The 23,326-nt window shown below is 42.6% G+C and overlaps 1 protein-coding gene across 5 annotated transcripts; it reads right to left on the minus strand.

Moving 5' to 3' along the window:
• Positions 1 to 168: 168 nt before the first annotated feature.
• On the minus strand, positions 169 to 20,778 carry MAPK15 (mitogen-activated protein kinase 15). 5 transcript variants are annotated; one of them, XR_009725475.1, is made up of 15 exons: positions 20,663 to 20,778; positions 17,540 to 17,638; positions 17,069 to 17,098; positions 15,143 to 15,233; positions 14,495 to 14,625; positions 14,176 to 14,339; positions 12,602 to 12,741; positions 9,730 to 9,787; positions 7,898 to 8,035; positions 7,543 to 7,648; positions 6,469 to 6,766; positions 5,875 to 6,026; positions 1,628 to 1,855; positions 1,311 to 1,388; positions 169 to 1,083 (listed from the first exon to the last, which is right to left on the minus strand). XR_009725475.1 is itself a non-coding variant. In XM_061353905.1 (14 exons), exons 1-13 carry the CDS (start codon positions 20,729 to 20,731, stop codon positions 1,649 to 1,651), a joined length of 1,683 nt encoding a protein of 560 aa, XP_061209889.1. In that variant the 5' UTR covers positions 20,732 to 20,778; the 3' UTR covers positions 170 to 1,083; positions 1,628 to 1,648. The 5 variants fall into 5 exon arrangements, 4 of the variants coding, with proteins under 4 accessions (XP_061209889.1, XP_061209890.1, XP_061209888.1 ...); XM_061353905.1 differs by lacking the exon at positions 1,311 to 1,388 and having other exon boundaries at positions 170 to 1,083; XM_061353906.1 differs by lacking the exon at positions 169 to 1,083 and having other exon boundaries at positions 1,197 to 1,388.
• Between the last annotated feature and the right edge of the window lie 2,548 nt (positions 20,779 to 23,326).

The following is a 23,326-nucleotide window of genomic DNA, read 5'->3' on the forward strand; positions in this document are numbered from 1 at the left end:
TTATGCTTATTCCATATTGTACAAGTGTATACTATTTCAGATACCACCCATAATCTGTTACATACCTATAAATTCATAAAGGAATGCTGTAATGCTGTGTGTATACTTATTTTGTCTGCTCTTAGTAATGAATCAGATCCGGTTATTTTACTCTAGAGAGGAAGATAGGCTATAGAGATACATATCCTATTATATATGTGCTGTCTGGTCTGTGCAAGTCTTACATCATTCCACACCTCCCCAGCCTTTCCTAAACCCACCAGCTCCAGTACCATTCTGTAACAAAGTTAGATATTTAATGATTGCTGTAGTCACAGATTACATTAATATTTTAGAATTTTGCTGTATTTTTTAGTTTTAGAATTTGTTTTACTCAGCATGGTCTGTTCAGTGTAAGCTCAGGTTCCTGACCAGAACTAGAATGACACATCTCTTTTAGTGCTAAGTTGATTACCAAATGTTGTAGGTGCATACAAATATTGCAGAGTAATTAATTCACTTTGTAATAACAAAAGCCATTTTAAGAATAAAAGGTTAATGTTACAGCCCATCACCTCTGAGATCAGGTTCACAGAGGATCTTTGTTATCTCATTTTATCATCAAACTGCTGGGTGCTGTCTTTCAGTAGAAGTCAACCCTGAATTAAGCGGTAGGCTTCCTTTTCCATGCATGAGAACAGGCATCTTGGATTCACAAGAGCTGTCATGCTTCACAGAACACTACACAATACGTTCACCCTGTCATTGCCGTTTTCTGTATCTACCTGTACCTGGGATAGATAGGAAATGCCTATTTTATGAATATACCAGAATAAACCAGGACTTACCTGAGAGCTGCATTCCCAGCCTAGTATTACCAGACTTGAGTGACCACACCTGGCATCAGAAGTGAATATTTTGATTTTTTACTTAGCTAGCCTTTTGTTCAGATTACTAAATCTATATAACTAACTATATAATCTATATAAACTAAAAATAGTGTTTACATACTACAAGATAAAATGGATATTCCATCAATGGCAGTGATACTCACATGTTAAAATACAGTTCCTTAATCCCCTCTGTAACTGTAGTCCCAGCATTCTGGAATAAGAATCATTTAGCATAGATCAAGTAACATTTCAGGGACAAAGACTTCTTATAATAACTTTAAGTTAATGAGAAAAATGTATCAAAAATCAGCATTAAAGCACGAATCTAGTTTTAAAATTTACTGTTGTCCCCCTTTTGCCTGGTAACAACTTCATGATGTTTCAGCAACAGTATCTCTTGAAACATTGCTTTCTGAAAGCACAAAACAAATAAATTACTGTATTATTCATTGAACAAGATACTTCTGGATTTTTTCTTTCACACACAGCAAAAATTGATTGAAAGACAAAGATTTTCTGTAATGCAATGTAAAGTATTTATTATTACAATATTTGCAGTATCACAGTATTACATGGTAGGTAAGCTATTAAATGTTGTAGCAGAACCCGTCTGCATTTAAAATGCTTTTCTACATTATGTTAGTGAAAATAAGCCACCACTGATTATGTTCATTTACCCCAGAAGAGTCATAGAAAATAGCGGATATCAAACCGAAGGGCTCAGTTAGGGGACCGATGAGATGAGCTGACTTCACCTGGTTAGAACATTTCCATATTCACTGCTTAAGTTGCTGGGAGGACTTCGATATTGGAAGACTCTGCAGCGCAGATTTACATATGGTTCCATAGGCCTGAGAGTAACTGCCCATCGATGCTTTTGGGTCACCAGCAGCTCCCATATTTGCAGTAATCTGGAACATCTTTTTACTGGACTTCAGAGGGGGACGAACATCTTTGCTGTGAAACTGAGTATTTCTTGGATTCTGTGCAATAAAGAAAAGCCAAGATAATAACCTGTAATAGCTTTCTAAAATACAAAAAGGGAACACAAATTTTACTTCAGCTTGGAGTAGGACAGATCATGAATATTGTATGAACAAGCATCACTGTTTTGCAAGATCAAGAACAGGATGGTGAGAAGGATGTGAGGGAGAAGGGCTTAAGAATGGGTGTATCATGAACTACTGCCACTGGAGCAGTATTCTTCTGTGGGCATGTGAGAAAGTCCCATGACAAAAAAGTCACTCCTTAGTGTGACAGAAAGGGTAATGTGTGGTGTCTCCTTTCATATTCTTCCTCTGCCATAAGCTTCCTCTGATCACCTTGTGTTGCCTGGACTCCTTGAGCCAGGCAGCAGACAACTGGCTCAGGAAAAAGAAAAAGCAGGGGCAAGGAGGTCATGTAAGAACTCAATGAGCTTAAGAACTTTCACAAGGAAGTGTGACCACAAACAGGGGAAAAGGAGGAGCAGAGAGGACAGGACTGAAACTGTCACTGTTCAGCAGCAGCAATCCATTAAGTTGATTCCAGAGGTAGTGTGAATTCTCCAGCTAAGTTTAGAATATATCACAGTCTCAATTCAGTTAAAAAAGAATTTGCTACCTGCATGCTTTGCACAGGACAAGCCATTGCTGAAGATAATGTAAAAGCAACTGATCTGTGATTCTCAGTCAAAGGGAATTTTTAGTGCTGCTCACTGTCTGAACAATGTGATAACCACTTGTCTGAAGTGGTAACACTGAAACCAGAATGCAGTCTGAAATTAGCCTGTCCTCTAGAAAAAAGGCAGTGGAAAAGTCATGTATCTCAGCACACCTCTAAAGATGTTGCACTAGAAACTCAAGATGGGAAAAGGAAGCAGAGGCAGAGGATCTGCAGAGATATTTTTACTTTGCTTACTGTTGGGTGACAGATATAATCCATTACAGTTAATATTTGTGGAAAAAAAATAAATACTGCTAATGAGGCAGAGACTGATTTTCGAAAGGGCCGTTCCTCCATGTTCTCTGAAGTACCTAATTCCCATACTGAAATTCAACAGTAATTCACAGAATTCCTGCATGAACCTTCTCTTGCTGCTTAAGTCACAGGTGATAAGGTTGTTTTGAAAGACTGGGGTTAGACTTCAAAATCCAGGATAAAGTATTCATAAACCCAGACCAGCTGAAGATCAGCATTACACATTCTGCAGAAGTAAGGCCACATCTGTGCCCTTGCAATTTCCTGGTGATTCTGATAGATGGTCTTCCTCATCTTCCTCTCAACATTCTGCCTTATGCACAGAACTTAACTCTGGGTTGTAAAGTTCATTAGCAGACAAAACACCTGAATGTAGGTATTGCAATACGCAAGATCCTATGCCCAAGCTCTGCCTGGTGACAGACAAGGAGCCAGCTGAGAGCTTATGGGTCAGGATTAAGGAGAGGGTAGGGACAGGTGACATTATAGTGAGAGTCTGCTCTCATAACATAAAACTTAAGGGCAGCCTTGAAATAGTGGAGTACAAGATACTTAGAGCATTGAGGAGGGCACACAGCAAGCTTCCAGCCCTGGACGTCAGGAGAGGAGACTTCAACCTCTTCAGGGATCTGCTTGGTAGAGTACCATGGGTTAAAGCTCTGGAGGGAAGATGGGCCTAAGAAAGCTGGTTAACATTCAAGGAACACCTCCAAGCTCAGGAGCAACACATCCCAAGTCAGGCAAAAATGCCAGGAGGTCTGTGTGAATGAACAAAGAGCTCCTGGCCAAACTCCTGCACAAAAAGGAAGCCTGCAGAGGGTAAAAACAAGGACAGGCAGCCTGGGAGGAATACAGACAAATTGTTCGAGCAGCCATGGATCAGATTAGAAAAGCTACAGTGCTGATAAAATTAAATCTGGACGAGGCCATCGAGGGCAACAAGAAAAGATTCTATAGGTACCCTGGTGATAAAAGGAAGACTAGGGAACACATGACCTTCTCTGGAAGGAAACAGGAGACCTGGTTACCAGAAATATGGAGAAGGCCTTTTCTTTTTACCTCAGTCTTCACTGGCAAGTGCTCCAGCCACACTGACAAGTGGCAGAAGGCAAAGGCAGGGGCTGGGAGAATGAAAAACCACCCACTGTAGGAGAAGAGCACATTCGAGACAACCTAAGGAAGCTGAAGGTGCACAAGTCCATGGGACCAGATGAGGTGCATCTAAGGGTCCTAAGGGAGCAGGTAGATGAAGTGGCAAAGCCACTTCACATTGTATTTGAGAACTTGTGGCACTGTGAAGTTCCCAGTGACAGAAAAGGGAAATATAACCCCCAGTTTTAAAAAGGGAAAAAAGAAAGACCTGGGGAACTACAAGCTGGTCAGTCCCTTCCAATCCAAACTATTCTATGAGTCTGTGATTCTGTATTTATCTAATCCATATTAGAGGCAAGTTATGTCCAGTTATTTCCCCTACTAGCATAAACTCTTCAGTTGGAATCATCAAATTACAGACTTGTTCAGGTTGGAAAAGACCTTTAAGATTGTCAAGTCCAACCACTAACCTTATACTGTCAAGGCCACCACTAAACCATGTCCCTAAGTGCCACACATCTACACATTTTTTTAAATATATCCAGGGACAGTGACTCCACCACTGCACTGAGCAGCCTGTTCCAGTGCTTGATAATCCTTTTGGTAAATTAATTGTTCCTAATCTCCAGCCTAAAACTCCTCTGGCGCAGCTTAAGGCCATTTCTTCGTATCCTGTCACTTGTTACTTGGAAGAAGAGACTGACATTCACCCTGCTACAACCTTTCAGGGCGGTGTTGGGAATAATGTCTCCCTGAACCTAGCTTTTTCCAGAATAAACCCCCTACCAGGTCCCTCAGCCATTCCCCATCACACCTGTGCACCAGGCCCTTCACCAGCTCCATTTTCCTTCTTTTGACCTGCTCCAGCACCTCAATGTCTTTCATAGTGAGAGGCCTAAAACTGAGCATACGGTTCAAGGTGCAGCCTTACCAGTGCCCAGTACAGGGGGACAGTCACTGCCCTGGTGCTGCTGCAACACTGGTGCTGATACATCAGTGTATCATGTGTGTGGATGCCATTGGCTTCTCAGCTGCCTGGGCACAAGCTGCTCATGTTCGGCTCTGTCGATCAGTACCCCCAGGTCCCTTTCCATGAGCAGCTTTGCAGCCACTCTTACCCAAGCCTGGAGCATTGCATGGAGTTCTTGTGGCCCAAGTATAGGACCAGGCACTGAGCCTTGTTGAACCTCATCCCACTGGCTTCTGTTCCTGGATCCAGCCAGTCCTGATCCCTCTGAAGAGCCTCCTGCCCTCCAGCACATCAACGCTCCCACCCAGATTGGTGGTGTCTGCAGACTTACTGAGGGTGACCCTGATCCTCTCATCCAGATCACTGATAAAGAGATTCAACAGAACTGGCCCCAGTCCTGAGGCAGGGGGAACAGTGCTTGTGGCTGGTGCCAACTGGATTGAACTCCATTCACCACCACTCTCTGGGCTTGGCCATCCAGACAGTTCTTTACCCAGTGAACAGTGAATGAGTTTACCCTTTCAAGCCATGAGCATCCATTTCCTCCTGGAGAAGGCTGTGGGAAAAGGTGTCAAAGGCTTTACTAAAGTCTGGATAGAAAACGTGCACAGTTTTTGCCTCATCCACCAAGTGCGTCACCTTGTCACAGAACATCAGGTTGGTCAAGCAGGATCTGCCCATGCTGAGTTAACCCAAGAGTTAGCACACTCTTAGCTTTCTATTTAAGGGAACATACTCTATACAAGCCCAGCTGCTTTCTCAAACTAGGTTATAGGTACCATTTGACTGACATACATAGAAGCGACAACATTGTAATGCATGTTTTTGACTGATAAAAATGTATTAATTTAGTTACAGAGCAGGCTCTATTTAAGTATCTTTACAAAGTTGCAAATTAAGATATTTTGTGTCTGTATAGTTTTGGGCCGTAAAAAGATAAGGTTGTTTTTTGGGTTTTTTTTTGGTAGGACTGCTACTTACATTGTAAAGATTCTGTACACTTGTAGGAGGTAGCCCAGCATTTGTTTTTGCCCATGTGATTTGTCTCTCCAGTTTCCTATTGTTGAAAGTTCTGGCCTGTTGAGAAAGTGATGCTGAAGAGTTCCTGAGAAGAGCACCAGAATTTGTATTACCTGCAGCAGGAAAAAAAAAAAAGAGGAAGCAGAAAAATTATAAGGACACAGAACACAGTGACTGAGGCAGAGACAGAACATAGAAACTGAGTCAGCCCCTGCCACATGACTTCATCTCACTAAATGTTCAGAATAAAATTAGGCTATAGTGGGAAAGAAATCCAGTTCAAAAGGGCATGGGAAAAGATAGCAGTAGAAAAGCAAAGAGAAGACAGAAAGGAACAGAGTCAAAACTGAGTCAGGAAAGAGCCAAAGAGAATGTCACACGCTAAAAACTCCTTCAACTGTGTTTTGATCTTACGTCATTTTCTTAGCAGGCTTTCACCCTCTCATTTTGCCATGTAAATTCCCCTTACTTCTCTTCCCCACTCAATGTCTTCTTTTTTCCCCATAATAATACCTCATGATGGATTACATCCCACTGTAGGAGGGTAGTACCTACTTTGAACAGCAGTGTGTGTTATAGGATTGTATATCACATGGATCTTTGATCTCTGACATAAAGATCTTGTTAAATCTTCATTCTGGCTGGATACTTCTGTCTGGATACCACATGTAGTTTCAGCATGCACATGTGGAGCTTTTAGAAGAGGTGGTATTGGTTCTATCTGGCCTTTCTTGGTAGATAAAATCACAGAAGTGGAGTTTGGAAGCGGCCTAGATTCAGACTGACTGTTTTGTATGTTTTCTCTCCACATTTGCTCCTTTGGATGGCTGTCTGATTTCTTTTCAAGAATCATCTATAGAAAGGAGAAGTTGATTAGACTTAACACAGTTACATAGCAGAGGAACAAAACATAAACCCAAACTGAAATTTCTTTCACAGCATAGGTAGTAAGTATAATTTTAAAATTAACTTAGGTTGGAAAGAAGATAGAAATAAAATTCTCCGTGGAAAGAAAGAGGCTGAAGCATTAAGAAAAAGTGTTGGGTGAACAGACAATTTCAATATATCCTGAGAGATAATAATAATACTACTAAATAAAATGAGCATTAGCCTTGAAAAAGACAATCTACATGTTCAGAAGATTAACACTATGCTGTTCCTTATCATCCCTTTCTAGAACTTTGCAGAGCTGATTTTTTAATGGTCAAATCAATATTCACTGCAATTTGTCCATAATTATTTCTCACCTACCTCTAGACAATATTATCTAGCAAAAGAATCCTTGACAAGGTTTATGTCTTGGTATAGACAGTTTGTTCTCAACTTCCTGTAATAATTCATCCCAAATATGACACCCTATCAGTAAGATTATTCAAAACTATTCACTTGTTTCTTAGCCTTCTACCTACATTGTGTGTGACCAATTTATTTACATTTAGAATACCTTTTCTACCTGTGCTTCATATTCACTTTACTAATTCATCTTCTCCTGATTCCTAATGCTCTATCACAATAGAATTTATTCACTTTCTTCTACTGAACACCTTAAATGAAATTAAGAAAATAACAGCATTCATTAAGCATTCGCAATTACCTTGGATTCTGGAAAAATAAAGTAAGCAAAAGTACCTCATATAATTTATTCCGGTACTCTGCCACAGACAGCTGGATATCATCACCTAAAGGAAGAACCACATCATGACCCAGAGAGGGCTCCATGGCAGGACAGTGAAACCTAAGAAGATGATAACACATAATGTAATTCACTAAGAGCAAAACCAGGACCACAGATCAATAACGTTAAAAAGGATTGTTAAATCATCCAGGGTGACCTCTAGTATAACGAGGGTTAGAGAAAATGAACAGTTAGCTTTGGGTGCGGTTTTTATTTTTCTACCAGGCATATAAAGAAAACTTGTGCCAAGTGTAGGTCTGTAACATCTCAAAAGACATCAGGGAAACTGCGCTTTGGTATTACTCTCACCTTTTCACATAAGGATGCTGCAAAGCCTCCTCTGCTGTGAGTCGTTTGTCAGGGTTAAATACTAAAAGTTTCTTCAGAAGATCCAAGGCAGGCAATGGAGTAGAGGATGGTAAAATCTCCTCAAATGTTACTCGCTGCCTAGAAGTTGGAAAACAACGATATAAGCTTCCAGTGTCTAATTCACAGTGAAGGCATGAATTAACAGTTCTGGGAATTACATCAAGGGACACCTGACTCCAGAATTCACTCACAAATAGTGCCGTAACCCTGGAACACTCTGAAGTAGAGGCCTGGGAGTACAGTGAAGTTTTTACCCCTTTGATTAGGTTTGAATGCCTCCCTCCTAGCACTAGGAACCTATGTGAAGCACCTAACTTGCAAATCTAGTCTTTGTTTTGTTTCAGTGGAGTGATAGATACCAGACAGTGTCAGAGACAAGGAAATAACGAGTTCTCTGGCCAATGAGTCCTTCTGTTGTTTTGAAAATGCAGGAAGCCCAAATTCCTAACTTGATGTTTCAGCTCAACCATTAAAGATCCCATGAATCCAGCCCTTAGACCACAGAAATGTATTTCTGTAGAATTTGCAATGAGAATATGAACTTTAAAAGTCTGGTTTTGCATTTAGAAATCTTAAATATAATTATTAACATCATGAACGTGAGTACATCTAACACATTTGAAAAAGCAGTTTTACAACACAATTCTTGCTTATATTTTAAATAACATTGTTACACCATGACAACATTCTTTTTGTTTAGAAAAACGATCCATCACTGAACATAGCATTTGGACTGAGTGGCTCAGAAAAAAAATCTTTTTTGTTTTGAAGAATTAACATTTCACGTGCCTTTTACCTATCTGGAACCATCTATCAGAACTCACCCATGCAATTTTAATTTTTTTTTGGGGGGAAGTTAACATCCAAAGAGAAGGGCTGTCAAATACAAGTGCATTTCAGGCAGGAGTTAATGAAGAGCTCCAGTTGCTGTCTTTCACTACTCAGAAAAGGGTTATAGTAATGAGAGAGCTCTTCTCAGAGGTGCTGTGGGGGTTGACCCTCACTAGCAGCTAAGCTGCTTGCTCACTTTCCCTTCTCTGCCTTTTGACATGCAGCAGCCCTACAACAGAAGGATTTGCCAACAGGCTGGACAAGCAAGAATCACAGAATCAGAGTGCTTAGGGTTGGAAGGGACCTCAAAAACAGAAGTCAACATGAAAACCCACATGCTGCTCATGTGAACAAGACCTGCTAGAGTTTATGGTTTGAGCCATCCTAACCTAGACCTATGAAAACATAGCATTCAGAGGACTCACACCACACATAGCTGGGCTATGCATGTTGTAGACTTCTCAATGAGAAGGGATGCCCACCAGGATACTCATGACACATATGAGCAGGGCACACTTAGACACCAGTGAGTAACTTGCTATGGCTAGAGCATCAAGTTTACTAATGTTTACTAGTGAGGTATGTAATAAATACAGAATGTTGTGTTTGTCTGGGTACATAACTGTATGCTCCAAAAGAACCATGACAGATATCAGGAAAAGAAAATTAATCAAAATGCCTCAGGATAAGAACATACTCCAATTTTCATAAAGTTCACATGACAGTAGCTTGGAATGTCAGCCCATGGGCCCAACCTCATTTTTGTTTGTTATTCCCAGATTATGTCATTGGTCTTTTTTTTTTTTTCAATCTGCAGAGAGCAGAAACCACTTCTACTGGGGAACAGTGGCAGCTGAACTGCAGAACTGCAGTAGAATTTTCTGTCAACATCATACAGCAGATTGCTGACTTCTGAGACACAGTGAACACACAAGGCTTACCGGGAACTGATGCGGTTAATAACTGAGGCTCTGTAATCTGGCTGCACAGCCAAAATGTCTGAAACAGTGAAAAGAATAACTGTTAGTGCCATGAATGTGCACAACTCTATGGGACCTGATGAAATCCATCCACGAGTCCTGAAGGAGCTGGCGAATGAAGTTGCTAAGCCACTGTCCATCATATTTGAAAAATCATGGCAGGCAGGTGAAATTTCCAACGACTGGAAAAAGGGAAATATATCCCACATTTTCAAGGGAAATATGGGAAGACTACAGACCAGTCAGTTTCACCTCTGTGCCTGGTAGGATCATGGAGCAGACTCTCCTGGAAAGCATGCTAAGGCATATGAAAAAACAATGAGGTGGCTGGTAACAGTCAACATGGCTTTGCTAAGGGCAAATCCTGCCTGATCAATTTGGTGGCCTTTTATGATGGGGCTAGAGAACTGATGGACAGGGGCAGAGAAGCTGACCTTGTCTACCTTACTTGTGCAAAATATTTGACACTGTCCTGCATTACATCCTTGTCTCTGAACTGGAGAGACATGAATTTGATGGATTGATCATCTGGTGGATAAAGAATTGGCTGGTGGTCGCACGCAGAGAGTTGTGCTCAATAGCTCAATATCCAACTGGAGAGAGGTAACAAGTGGTGTCCCTCAAGGGTCGGTGTTGGGACTGATCCTGTTCAACATTTTTGTCAGCAACATAGACAGTGGGATTGAAACGCTCTCGTTAAGTCTGCCAATGACACCAAGATGTGTGGTTCAGTTGATACACTGAAGAGATGCCATCCAGAAGGACCTTGACACACTTGAGAGGAGGCCAATGCCAACCTCATGAAGTTCAACAAAGCAAAGTGCAGGGTCTTACACCTGGGTCAGGGCAATCCCAGGCACAACTACAGGTTGGGTGAAGTGATTCAGAGCAGCCCTGCAGAGAAGTACTTGGGGTGTTGGTGAACAGAAAACTGAACATGAGCTGGATTCAGTGTGCGCTCACAGCCCAGAAACCAGCCGTGCCCTGGGCTGCATCAAAAGCAGTGTGAAGGGGGTGATCTTGCCTGTCTACTCTGCTCCTGAGACCCCACTTGGAGTACTGTGGGCAGTTCTGATGTTGCCAACTTGCTGTTAGAACAAGTCCAGAGGAGGCCACAGAGATGATAAGTGGCTGGATATCAAGACAGGATGAGTACATTGGGGCTGTTCAGGCTGGAGAAGCTGCATGGAGACTTCAAAGCAGCTTCCAGTATCTGAAGTAGGCTACAAGGATACTGGAGAGGGACTCTTAATTAGGGACTGTAGTGATAGGACAAGGGGTAATGGGTTCAAACTGAAATGGGGAAAGTTCAAACTAGATGTAAGGAAGAAGTTTTTCCCTGTGAGGGTGGTAAAGTGCTGGCTCAGGGTGCCCAGAGAAGCAGTGGCTGCCCCATCCCTGGCAGTGTTTGAGGCCAGGTTGGCCAGGGCTTGGAGCAGTCAGCTCTAGTGGAAGGTGTTCCTGCCCATGGCAGGGGGTTGGAGCTGGATGAGCTCTAAGGTCCCTTCCAAACCAAAGTGTTCTATAATTTTATGCTAAGGACTACCAGAGGTACACATTTTATGAAGGAAAACAAATATTTGATATTAATGTAGGAAATTATCCTAATAAAACTTGAATGGAGATCTTATGAAAGGCGGATGGAATATTTACTTACAAATTCTTTAAGCTGATTTTCTCAGTTCCTATTCATTCTACAATAGATTTCATAAACTTGCATTCTTATACCCACATATGCAGAACCACGAAGATACCTGAGGCCAAATGATCTCTCCAAGACCACTTGTGTGGGACACAAACAACAACAGAAACCAGCTATTGATTTTGTCATCACATCGCTGGGGTTCTTTTTGACTGGTTATGATGAACTGTTTGCTGAACACATCTGTCATACTCTTGAAGAATCAACAGTTACTATGGAATGCTTTCTGCCTCAGAATCTTGCTTCTTCAGTCCCCATAAACTCTAGGCAAAGTTGTTGCTAGTAGACTGGGTTTCCTTGTTTGCAATAATGTTTTGAACAACTGTCTCTTTTCACTTTTTTGGCTGAAAGAAAAAATTGTGCCTGTGACATGCTGCAACCTTGCAGCCATTGTCCTGTAGTAAAGACACAGGACCTTCTGCTAAAGAGTCACTGTGCTCTGGTCTTGTCTTAGAGTGCAGACCTTCTGGTTATGACATTATCAACACATTCCTCAATTATATCGCTGAGAATAGAATAGCATTTTTTGTTTAATTACTGGCTATTCTTCTAACTCCTGTTTTGGTGTTTTCACACACATTTCCATTCATATTTCATCCCCAGCAACCAAATCTCTTAATAAAAACCATAAATAACTCTAAGCTTGAATGGAATTCTCCAACGTCATGTCCTTAAACTGAAGGTAGTTATTTTTCTAAAAAAACCCCAATTCGCTAGCTCAGTTAGAACGTATCAACATGTTGCAAAAGTTCATAAACTGTATGGGCTGTTAGAATGGAACTCATAGAAGACATAATAATAATCCCTTTTAGATTTAACATATACTTCTTCCAGCCTTCACTTTGGTGTTTAGATTTCCAGACCAAAAAGTCCAATTTCTCTTTATTATACAAGTCCCCCTGAAGTATGACGCTGTTTTAAACTGTTATCCTCTTCTAGATCTCAAAACTGCTTTGAAGGCCTGGTTCTTGTTTCTCACTCAATCAAGTATCGGTTTCATAATTAAGTCTTTAATTTCCTTGGAAAGATGTCAGAATGTCTCTGAAGAGATACTTTCTTCCCTGATCCAGCTGGGCTGCTTTCCTTCACTCTTTTAATCTCTAAATACTTTTCCCCCCAGAAGAGCCCTACCTTCTGGGGATGGGGCAGGAATGACCCTCAAGATCTGCTCTATTTGATTCACTGTTGAAGTTCCAGGAAAAAGAGGTTTCCCAAGTAGCAGCTCTCCCAGAATACAGCCAATGCTCCACATGTCTACACCTTTAGTGTAACTACAAATAAGAACAGAACAGAGTTAGGACAAAGTCAAGCAGCTGTTTTTCTGTACCTGGTATTCACATCACCTACATTAGTTTATTTTGCTAGAAAAACAAGCTTGATGACTCCTTGAATATGAATGTTCACAGGTTTTAACTATGAAGTGAATGAGATTTGAGAATCATGAAACTGACAAGCATAAAAGGAGATTTAATCCTACTGAAAGTCCATTCTAGGAAACCATAAAAGCAAATATATTAAATTCAAATGCCAGGGCAAGGTACTATACATTTTTCATAGCACCAACTGTGAAGATACAAGTTGCTGTTTGGAAACAACTTGACTTTACAGAATCATAGAATAGTTAGGGTTGGAAAGAACCTTAAGATCATCTAGTTCCAACCCCCCTGCCATGGGCAGGGACACCTCACACTAAACCATCTCACCCAAGGCCTCGTCCAGCCTGGCCCTGAACACTGACAGGGATGGAGCATTCACAACCTCCCTGAACAACTCATTCCAGTGCCTGACCACCTTTACAGTAAAGAATTTCTGCCTTATATCCAATCTAAACTTCCCCTGTTTAATTTTTAACCCATTACCCCTTGTCCTGTCACTACAGTCCCTAATGAAGAGTCCATCCCCAGCATCCCTATAGCCCTCATTCAGATACTGGAAGGCTGCTGAGGTCTCCACGCAGCCTTCTCCAGGCTGAACAGCCCCAACTTTCTCAGCTGATCTTCATATGGGAGGTGCTCCAGTCCCCTGATCATTCTCGTGACCCTCCTCTGGACTTGTTCCAACAGTTCCAGACTTTTCAGGACATAATGTATTTAGAAAGTACTTACAACTATTAAGCAAAGTAAATGCCAAAAAATGGGTAAATGACAGTTTGCAAATCATCCATATTTCAAATTTGGGATACTGAGCCAGCCCAGTTGGTTTGTTTTGTTTTGTTTTTTCCAGAAAAAAAAGCAGCTCAGGGTTGGTTTTTTTTTTCTGATCAATAAGATGTTGTATGTTTAAGTCAAAAAAGGACTAGGCCTGACTAGCTGGTGATTTAACATTTGATTACAGGATAGTTTTTGAAAGTCTATAAAAAAATTCTCCATAAATTTGGAAAAGAGAACGAAGGTACTCAACCAAATTCTGCAAAGATACAGATTTAAAAGGAGACAGAATAAGTGTAGTAGTAGAAAGGACAACAAACAGATGGGTTGATAGTGTATGTAAGCAGGCAATCTAAGAAGCCAGGAGGGAAATGTACACATGAGAGATTTTTTTACTTTGCAGAACTGAAGTTTAAATGCATATTGAGAAATTGAGCTGCTAACATGACATTGCATCTGGTGACATCCAAAATGAAAATACTGAAGCTTTTAGACATTAGGTTTTCTCAGTGGGAAGAAATTACAGAATGCCCTCCCTTCACTCAATATTAGAGTTACCTCCGACAGGAAAGTAAGATCTCAGGCGCTCGGTACCAGCGTGTTGCCACATACTCTGTTAGAGCAGGGTTGACTTGGTCCTCATTCATCTGACGTAAAGAACGGGCCAGCCCAAAGTCACAAAGTTTGACAAAGCAGTCTGCATCCAGCAAGATATTTGAAGGCTGAATTGAACAAAGGAAAATTAATAAGCTTTTTAATCTCTGGATGGCAGAAGATTATTATCAAGTTCTTTTATTAATCTCCTTCTTTTAATATATTTTCCATTTAGTGTTTAACAAAACTTGAGTGAAGGATAAATACTGTGATTGAAATATACCTTCTGATCTCTGTGAATAACATTTCCTGAGTGGATGAATTTAGTTGCCTTCAGGAGTTGGTAGAGAATGTAACACTTGTGGATATCTTTCAGCAAATTCCCCTTCTTAATCACAGCATGTAAATCTGTCTCTGTAATATATTACATCAGTAATATATTTACATCAGTAAAGGAATGCAAGTTTCTCAAACCAAGGCCAGAATAGGCCATTGTCCAAACTGTAATCTTTCAAGTGCATCCTCAACAGCAGTTAACACTGTAATTACTAATCATACTGTAATCTTTCTGTACTATCATCAGTCCGAGCTGTGGTTCATGCTACTAGCTGTTCTATTTTTGCATCTTTTGTTATAATAAAATTGCACAGTCTCTTCCATATGCAACTCTCCTGTCTCTCCAAGCCTTCTAGTTTGTTGCTCACTGCTGTCTTTCCTTCATCTCAACCAGACAGTTCCCATGTAATTATTATTCCTTTTAAAGTCTCACTGCTATTCGAATCTATTCACAACTGATACTTGTTTTGAAAAATGTACTGCTCCTACTTATATGAATATTCATGTAAATCATCAACACACTATCAAAGTAGGGAACAAAGATAACTCATAGGACAGGCTGTATTTAAATTGGTGATGCAGTGCTAAGTCTCACCCATGGACTCAAAGATGAGGTAGATGTCCTTATCATTCTGAGCTTGGATAACATCCAGCAGCTTGATGATATTTGGATGTTCTCCAAATTCCTGCAGAGGGAAGAGACCCAACTGTCAAAAATCATTTGTCTTGCATGTGAACCATAAAAAGGGACAATAACCTATTTAATTTTGTATTTATGCTTGCTCCATAGTATGAACCCAGGCAGGAAATGCAAACAAATGAAAATCTACTGTCTGAGACATGAGTTCTAAAAACCGCTCTATACCATTTGCAAATAAAATCCAATCATCTTTATGCACCTCAGATTCCCTACTGAATGCAAAGAATGAGTGAAAGCAGAGCAAAGTTGCCATCAACATCCATAACGAACAAATCCAACCAACTTGAGAGTGGTCTGAAACCCTCCACAGGCTGCCTTGGTTGAGCTGACTGTAATGGGAGAGCAGACAGCAGAGAGACACCTAAATACAGATACCTTAAACTGTAGGTGAATTCTACCCTCACATTTGCAGACTGACAATGCTGTCAAGATGATTTCTTCATTTCCTATAGCTTATTTCAACATGTTTTATTCCCTATACCTATAAGCACTTCCGTTGCAGCCAGAGACACTCTGGACACTTCAAAATATGCCAACATTTCATGAACTACCCTGTATATAATATTATAAAGAGCTGCACCACAAAATCTGTGCTTGTATCTAAAATGAGTGAATTTTTTGTTATTTGAACCAGTAATGTTGACTCTTTATCTATTTCCATCACAAATTCAGCTATAAACAGTATCAAAAAGCATAATATTAAGCTACCCCAGTACAGTCTTATAACAGCATTGTCTTCCTAGACTCTGAGGCCAGGATAAAAATTGGTTCTGATGTATAACATCTAGAAAAAAACACAAACCAACACACTCACCTGCAGCAACCCATTAAAATACACTTACAAAGCAGTAATATACACCCAGGCCATCAAACACCCTTGCATTTATTCTGAGGACAATATTCAGAATACCCATCCAAATAGTCTAAAGAAAATTTTTACCCAAAAGGGATATTTTTCTAGAGATCCATCAGTCTTGACAGTGTTATTTCAGTACTGTTTAAGAACTTACTGTCTTGTCCTGGAACTGATAATGGAAAGTTATGAAAAAATTTCATTCTATACTAAAAAAATCCTACCTTGAAAAACATCTTGTCAGACCCAGTCCTACTTATCTTTGCTTAAAGAACAATGCTCTTAATAATTACCAAAAACAACACTCTAAAACGTGGCCCAAAAGGTACCAAACAGATCTACAACTATACTGAACAACAAAACATAAACCCTGCAAGCAGCATAATGACCAGCATATCGCATATCACCCAGAAGGGAATCATCAAAATGCCTGGATTCTACAAAAGCACTTCTCAATTAAAGAACTAAACTTCATACTTCATATTCTACTTTTTCTTCTCCCAATTCCTCCTGCACCAGTCTACTCCAGAAGTGTTACACTTTCAGAAATGGTCTAACTTAGAGGTAATTCACTTCTAAGGAATTGTTCTCATATGTTTTTATCTCTTCAATTTGCAGCTTCCATTTCAGGTTTAAAGAATTAAAGGATTAAAAAGCAAGAAACCTCATCTCTTACCTACTTAAACTTGACAGTCTTATGAAATACCTCTTCATATGAGCCCTGCCTTGCTTGTGTCCTTAGAAGATCATAGTTATGATAGCATGTCTTAAAGGAAAGATAAGGCAAACTCTCCATTTCATTCAGGTGGTTTTGCCCAGCCATGCACACTGTTTGCCAAGATGGTGTAGAAAAGATATAAACAGAATTGTCAACATTGATCATTGTATCTTGAAAAACAGTGGGAAGAAAATATGCGAACATCAGAGATAATGAAAACTCAGAGAGAAGTGGGGACAATACACGTTACCTGTAGGAACATAATCTCTCGAAACGTTCTCTAGAAATAAACAACAAACAAGTTTATTATCACCACAACAGAATGACAGAACAGAGCATAAACTTCTCATCTCTAAAGCAGAGGAAACCCTTATACGGTAGACAGGCTAGGAAAAAAAAAATTGCTCACTAGTTACAAGTGTGCTCTCTGCTTAGACACTATATCATAACAACACATGGGAGAATCAAATTATGCATGTCTACAAAGACACTTTTTCCTCAGGGATATCAAACAGTATTTTGTAGATGCCATGATATACAAAGCTTGACATTTGTTGGTCCTAATATATCCTAATAATATCCTAATATAGATGTTGACTGTTTTATTACATGCATAATTGTCAAATGACTAACATCTTTCAAAAACATAAATCCTGAAAATACCTATGAACTCCCATCACATCTTTCAAGACATATTAGAATGATTAGAATAATTTCTCACCTGAGCATCTGTTTTGTTTCTGAAAGCATCAAAAATCTTTTTAACAGCCACTATTTCGCCTGTCCTGCGATCAATTGCTTTCCATACAATGCCATAAGCCTAGAGAGAAAAAGGCACAGATGAACACTGTACTATGGCATTTAAAGCACAGTTCAGACCTTCAGTGTGGAAGCAGAACACGCTCATTAGAAGGACTGAAAGAAGGGGTAATCACCAGCTACTTAGAAGAAAGAGATTAGGCCAATGAGCTGCAGTTGGTTTAGTCAAGGACTAAGAACAGCTACACTGAGTTCAACCAAACATCCACAAGGTAAAGTGTCCTGGTTCTTAAAGCAGCCAATAGCAGATATACATGCTCATGAAGTTCAACAAGGCCACGTGCAAGGTCCTGCACCTGGGTCAGATCAATCCCCAGTATCAAAACCGGGGGAGGAATGGGCTGAGATCAACCCTGAGGAGAAGGACTTGGGGGTACTGGTTGATGAAAAACTGGGCATGAGCTGGCAATGTATGCTTGCAGCCCAGAAAGCCAACTGTATCTTCGGCTGCAAGGAAAGAAGAACCAGGTCATCAGGCCCAGTCAGCATGGGCTACTGTTAGGGAATATGGACTTGTCACATACCCAATCAAGGAATCACATTACTACCACCTAAGACTTTAAATACTGGGACTTTGCAGTCCTTTGGTGATGGCAGCTCAGTGGACAGATGGGTGCCGCATGTTGACTCTAGACACAGAAATTCAGGCAGATGTTTTCCCTTTTTGCCTCTATCCTGATCTTTCCCAAGCAGAGTCTCAGGCACACTTCGATGAATTCATTCAGTACCAACTGAATGGTGAGCTACAGCTTAAGCTGGGTGCCTCCAGAGAAGGACCCTGAACAGAGAAATCCCTGAGCAATCATACTCTTGCAATTGAAGCTTCTCACTCCTCACATGGTAATTCCAAATAATAACATTAGGATCTGGGGTTTTCTTGCTCTCCACTGGGTCTCTTCACTGCCTCTAGACAGGCCATTTCTTCTGTTATCTCTAAGGTTGAATCTTCTGCTAACAAGAGTAGTGAGCTTTGTGGCTTCCTCGTGTATATGGCAAATGAACTCTGGGGCCTCCTTTAATTTAAGTAGGTAAAAAGCTCAGCATACCTATGTGAAAGTTCACATCTTGCAGGCTAAGGTTTCAGCACATGTAACTACTACGGCTGAGTAAGTTACACTAAGTGACTAACTTCCTTAATTTCTTTACATTTAAGAAAGACAGGTCCTGCTTGACCAACCTGATGTTCTGTGACAAGGTGACGCACTTGGTGGATGAGGCCAAGACTGTGCACGTTTTCTATCCAGACTTTAGTAAAGCCTTTGACACCTTTTCCCACAGCCTTCTCCAGGAGAAAATGGATGCTCATGGCTTGAATGGGTAAACTCATTCACTGTTCACTGCGTAAAGAACTGTCTGGATGGCCAAGCCCAGAGAGTGGTGGTGAATGGAGTTCAATCCAGTTGGCACCAGCCACAAGCACTGTTCCCCCTGCCTCAGGACTGGGGCCAGTTCTGTTGAATCTCTTTATCAGTGATCTGGATGAGAGGATCAGGGTCACCCTCAGTAAGTCTGCAGACACCACCAATCTGGGTGGGAGCGTTGATGTGCTGGAGGGCAGGAGGCTCTTCAGAGGGATCAGGACTGGCTGGATCCAGGAACAGAAGCCAGTGGGATGAGGTTCAACAAGGCTCAGTGCCTGGTCCTATACTTGGGCCACAAGAACTCCATGCAATGCTCCAGGCTTGGGTAAGAGTGGCTGCAAAGCTGCTCATGGAAAGGGACCTGGGGGTATTGATCGACAGAGCCGAACATGAGCAGTTTGTGCCCAGGCAGCTGAGAAGCCAATGGCATCCACACACATGATACACTGATGTACCAGCACCAGTGCAGCAGCAGCGCCGGGGCAGTGACTGTCCCCTGTACTGGGCACTGGTAAGGCTGCACCTTGAACCGTATGCTCAGTTTTAGGCCTCTCACTATGAAAGACATTGAGGTGCTGGAGCGGGCCGGAGAAGCGTAACAGAGCTGGTGAAGGGCCTGGTGCACAGGTGTGATGGGGAATGGCTGAGGGACCTGGGGAGGGGTTAGTCTGGAGAAAAGTAAGTTCATTGAAGACCTTATCACTCTCTATAACAACCTGAAAGGAGGATAGAGCAAGGTATCTTCTGACTGACAAGTGACAGGAGAAGAGGAAATGGCCTCAAGTTGTGCCAGGGGAGGTTTAGACTGGGTATTAGGAATAAATTTTACCCAGAAAGGCTTGTCAAGCACTGGAACTGGCTGCCCAGGGCACTGTTTGCGTTACCATCTCTGGAGATATTTAAAAGACATGGTTTAGTGGTGCATTTGGCAATACCAGTTTTATGGTTGGCCCTGAGGATCTTAAATGATCTTAAATGCTGTGCTTGGCGTGAAAGTTTCTGTGAGTCAAAGGGTGAGGTGCTGGGAGGGGATGGGCAGAGCTGAGGAGGTTCTGCAGCTCAGCCACAGTGGTGATAATGCTAGTAAAAGGTTTCTGTCCCATTCGGAGAGCAGAGAGAGCTGGGCTTGTTCAGCTTAGAGAAGGCTCCCCAGAGACCTTAGAGCAGCTTCCAGTAGCTAAAGGGGGCCTACAGGAAAGATGGAGAGGGACTTTTTACATGGGCATGTAGTTACAGGACAAGGGATAGTGGTTTTAAATGAAAGAGGTGAGATTTAGATTAGATATTAGACAGCATTTTTTCCCTATGAGGGTGCTGAGGCACTGGCACAGGTTGCCCAGAGAAGCTGTGGCTGCCCCATCCCTGGCAGTGTGTTCAGGGCTAGGCTGGACACAGGGGCTTGGAGCACCCTGCTCTAGTGCAAGGTGTCCTTGCCCGTGGCAGGTGGTTGAAACTGGAGGAGCTTTAAGGTTCCTTCCAACACAAACCAGACGGGGATTCTAGGATATAAACTCTCAGACCGCCATCACTCGACTTGGCTCAGCTCCGCGGCCCGCGGCAGATACCGGGAAGCCTCAGACCAAGGCGTCGCCGGGATGCCCTCAGGCAGCGCTGGACTCGCTGCCCAGCTCCCCGAGCTCCCCGGGCCCCCCCCAGGTACTCACCCCCTTGCCCAGGCGCCTCTTGATCTCGTACTTCTGGGAGACGAGCGCCTCCACCTCCGGCGCGATCATGACGGCCGGGCCGAAGCGGGCGGCGGGAGGCGGCGGGAGGCGGCGGGAGGCGGCGGGAGGCGGAGGGAGGCGGCGGGAGGCGGCGGGAGGCGGCGGGAGGCGGCGGGAGGCGGCGGGAGGCGGCGGGAGGCGGCGTGCAGTCAATCGCCCCGCCGCCCTGCACAAGGCCGCAAGCCGCGCTCGCGCTGTCGCTTTTTGCTGCTATGGAAACGGCGCAGCCGAGCAGCGCATGCGCCAAGCGGGCCGTGCCCGCGCAGGCGCACAGTGTAACGTCAGCCGTCCTGCCGGGGCTGTTGCAGGTGCTCTGGGGTCGTTTTCGGGGTCTGGGGCGCGGGGCTGTTGTTTCCTTCTTTCCTAGGTTCCTTTTTCCCCCATCCACCTTCACGCTTTCTCCTTTCTTCTGCCCCCACCGGGCGTGAGAGTGCTCCGGGGCAGCGCATCCGGTGCAGTCACTTGGGCAAGTTTACTTGATAAACTTGGAGCTCGCGGGCGGTGCCGGACGTTGCTTTCAAATGGGCACCATTCGCATGCACTGTAAAAAAAAGTTCTTTTTTTTTATTTTTTTTTTTTTTTTTTCAAAAAATGTAGCTCCCACCATCGCTAATGCTGCAGAGCTCCCCGTGCCAGGAGCGTGCGCTGACAGACACCGTGTCCCATAGCGTCCTTTGTAACAAACTGACCAAATACAGGCTAGGAAGTGCAGACTGAAAACGTGGAGAGCTCTGAAGCCAGAGGTCTGCCATTGGTGACGTGAAGTCCAGCTGGAGGTCAGTGGAGTTACCCCGGGGATCAACCTCTTTGTCAGTCAGCTAATGAGGGGTTGCAGTGCAGCCCCAGTGAGTTTGCACCACTTTACGTGAGGGTGGTGGGACACTGGCACAGGGTGCCCAGAGAAGCTGTGGAGTGTTCAAGGCCAGGTTGGACACAGGGGCTTGGAGCAAGCTGCTCTAGTAGAAGGTGCCCCTGCCAGGCGGTTGGAATTAGATGAGTTTTAAGGTCCCTTCCAACACAAACCAATTCTATGATTCTATGACACAAACCGGGGAGGAGCAGCTGATAGAGCAGGTAGTTGTGCTACTATCCAGGGACCCTGTCATGCTGGAGAAAGGGACCAAGAGGAACTTGGTGAAGTTTGTCACTCGAAAAGGGAGGAATAATCCCATGCAGCAGTACAGGCTCGTAGCTATTGGGTTAGAAGACAGCTTGCTAGGAAAGGACCTGGAGGTCCTGGTGGACACCAGGTTGACCACGAGCCAGCAAATGTGCTCTTGCAGCAAAGGCAGCAAATATTGTCCTGGGCTGCATGAGGAACAGTCAGTGAGCTGCGTGAGGGAGGCAACCCTGCCCTTTTACTCACCACTGAGACACCATGCCTAGAGTATCTTTCATGGTTCTGGGTTCCCCAGTATGACAGACATGGACATATGAGATTGTGTCCAGCAGAAGGACACAAAGATGATTAAGGTTTGAAGCATCTGTGATATGAGAGGAGGCTGAGAGCTAGGATTGTTTAGCCTAAGGAAGGTTCAGGGGATCTTAGAAACGTGTTTAAATATCAGGCAGAGGAGGGGGGAAGACAGAGCCAGACTGTTCTGAAACGGAAAGTTGTGATGGAATTTCAATACCATGTAGATATAAGAAAAACTTTTTCTTTTTTCTTATTTTTTTCTTTTCTCTTTTCTCCTTTTTTTCTCTTCTCCTTTCCTTTTCTTTCTTCTCTTTTTCTTCTGTTTTCTCTTATTTTCTTCCTTTTTCCTTTCCTTTCCTTTCCTTTCCTTTCCTTTCCTTTCCTTTCCTTTCCTTTCCTTTCCTTTCCTTTCCTTTCCTTTCCTTTCCTTTCCTTTCCTTTCCTTTCCTTTCCTTTCCTTTCCTTCCCTTCCCTTCCCTTCCCTTCCCTTCCCTTTCCTTTTCCCCTTCCCTTTCCTTTCCTTTCCCCTTCCCTTCCCTTCCCTTCCCTTCCCTTCCCTTCCCTTCCCTTCCCTTCCCTTCCCTTCCCTTCCCTTCCCTTCCCTTCCCTTCCCTTCCCTTCCCTTCCCTTCCCTTCCCTTCCCTTCCTTTTTTTTTTTGTTTACTTGTGTGGCAAAACATTTGAACAGGATGCACAGAGAGGATGTGGAGATCTTGGAGATACTAAAAAGCACTGAAAGTGGCCTTGCTCTGGTTGATCCTACTTTGAGGTCTCTTCCAATTGAAACAAAGGTCTGCTTCTGTATAAAACAGCCCAGTGTGAATGTTAAAACTTGGACTAAGAGTGACTTCTGGTGTCACTGTCAGTGAGGTAACTGAAACTCAGAAATGTTCAACTTGGAAAGAGAATGTAGCTGAAGTCTGTTAGAAACAACTCTTTACGTCTTGCTTCTCAAGTGAAACACTAAAGCAAGAAAAGGATGAGGTAAAAATTGATATGCACATCTTCAAGGCCAGGTTGGACAAGGCCTTGGGTAATATGGTTTAGAGTGAGGTGTCCCTGCCCATGGCAGGGGGGTTGGAACTTGAAGATCTTAAGGTCCTTTCCAACCCTAACTATTCTATGATTCTATGTTAAATGAAAGTATTTTATTGATAGTTACGACCAAGGGTCAAATACCTCAACTG

This window comes from Neopsephotus bourkii, unplaced genomic scaffold (assembly GCF_033783945.1).
Source record: "Neopsephotus bourkii isolate Nb327-2 ecotype Australia unplaced genomic scaffold, CSIRO-AGI_Nbou_v1 NB_705, whole genome shotgun sequence".
Taxonomy (NCBI): Eukaryota; Metazoa; Chordata; class Aves; order Psittaciformes; family Psittacidae; genus Neopsephotus; species Neopsephotus bourkii.

Bases quoted from the DNA above. Each gene is read 5' to 3' on its own strand.
- MAPK15 (XM_061353905.1), bottom strand. From the start codon at position 20,731: ATGATCGCGCCGGAGGTGGAGGCGCTCGTCTCCCAGAAGTACGAGATC. The intron at 17,639-20,662 runs GTGAGTACCTGG...TTTTCTCTCTAG, and splicing joins AGAGGCGCCTGGGCAAGGGG to GCTTATGGCATTGTATGGAA. The intron at 14,626-15,142 runs GTGAGACTTAGC...AATATATTACAG, and splicing joins CCTCATCTTTGAGTCCATGG to AGACAGATTTACATGCTGTG.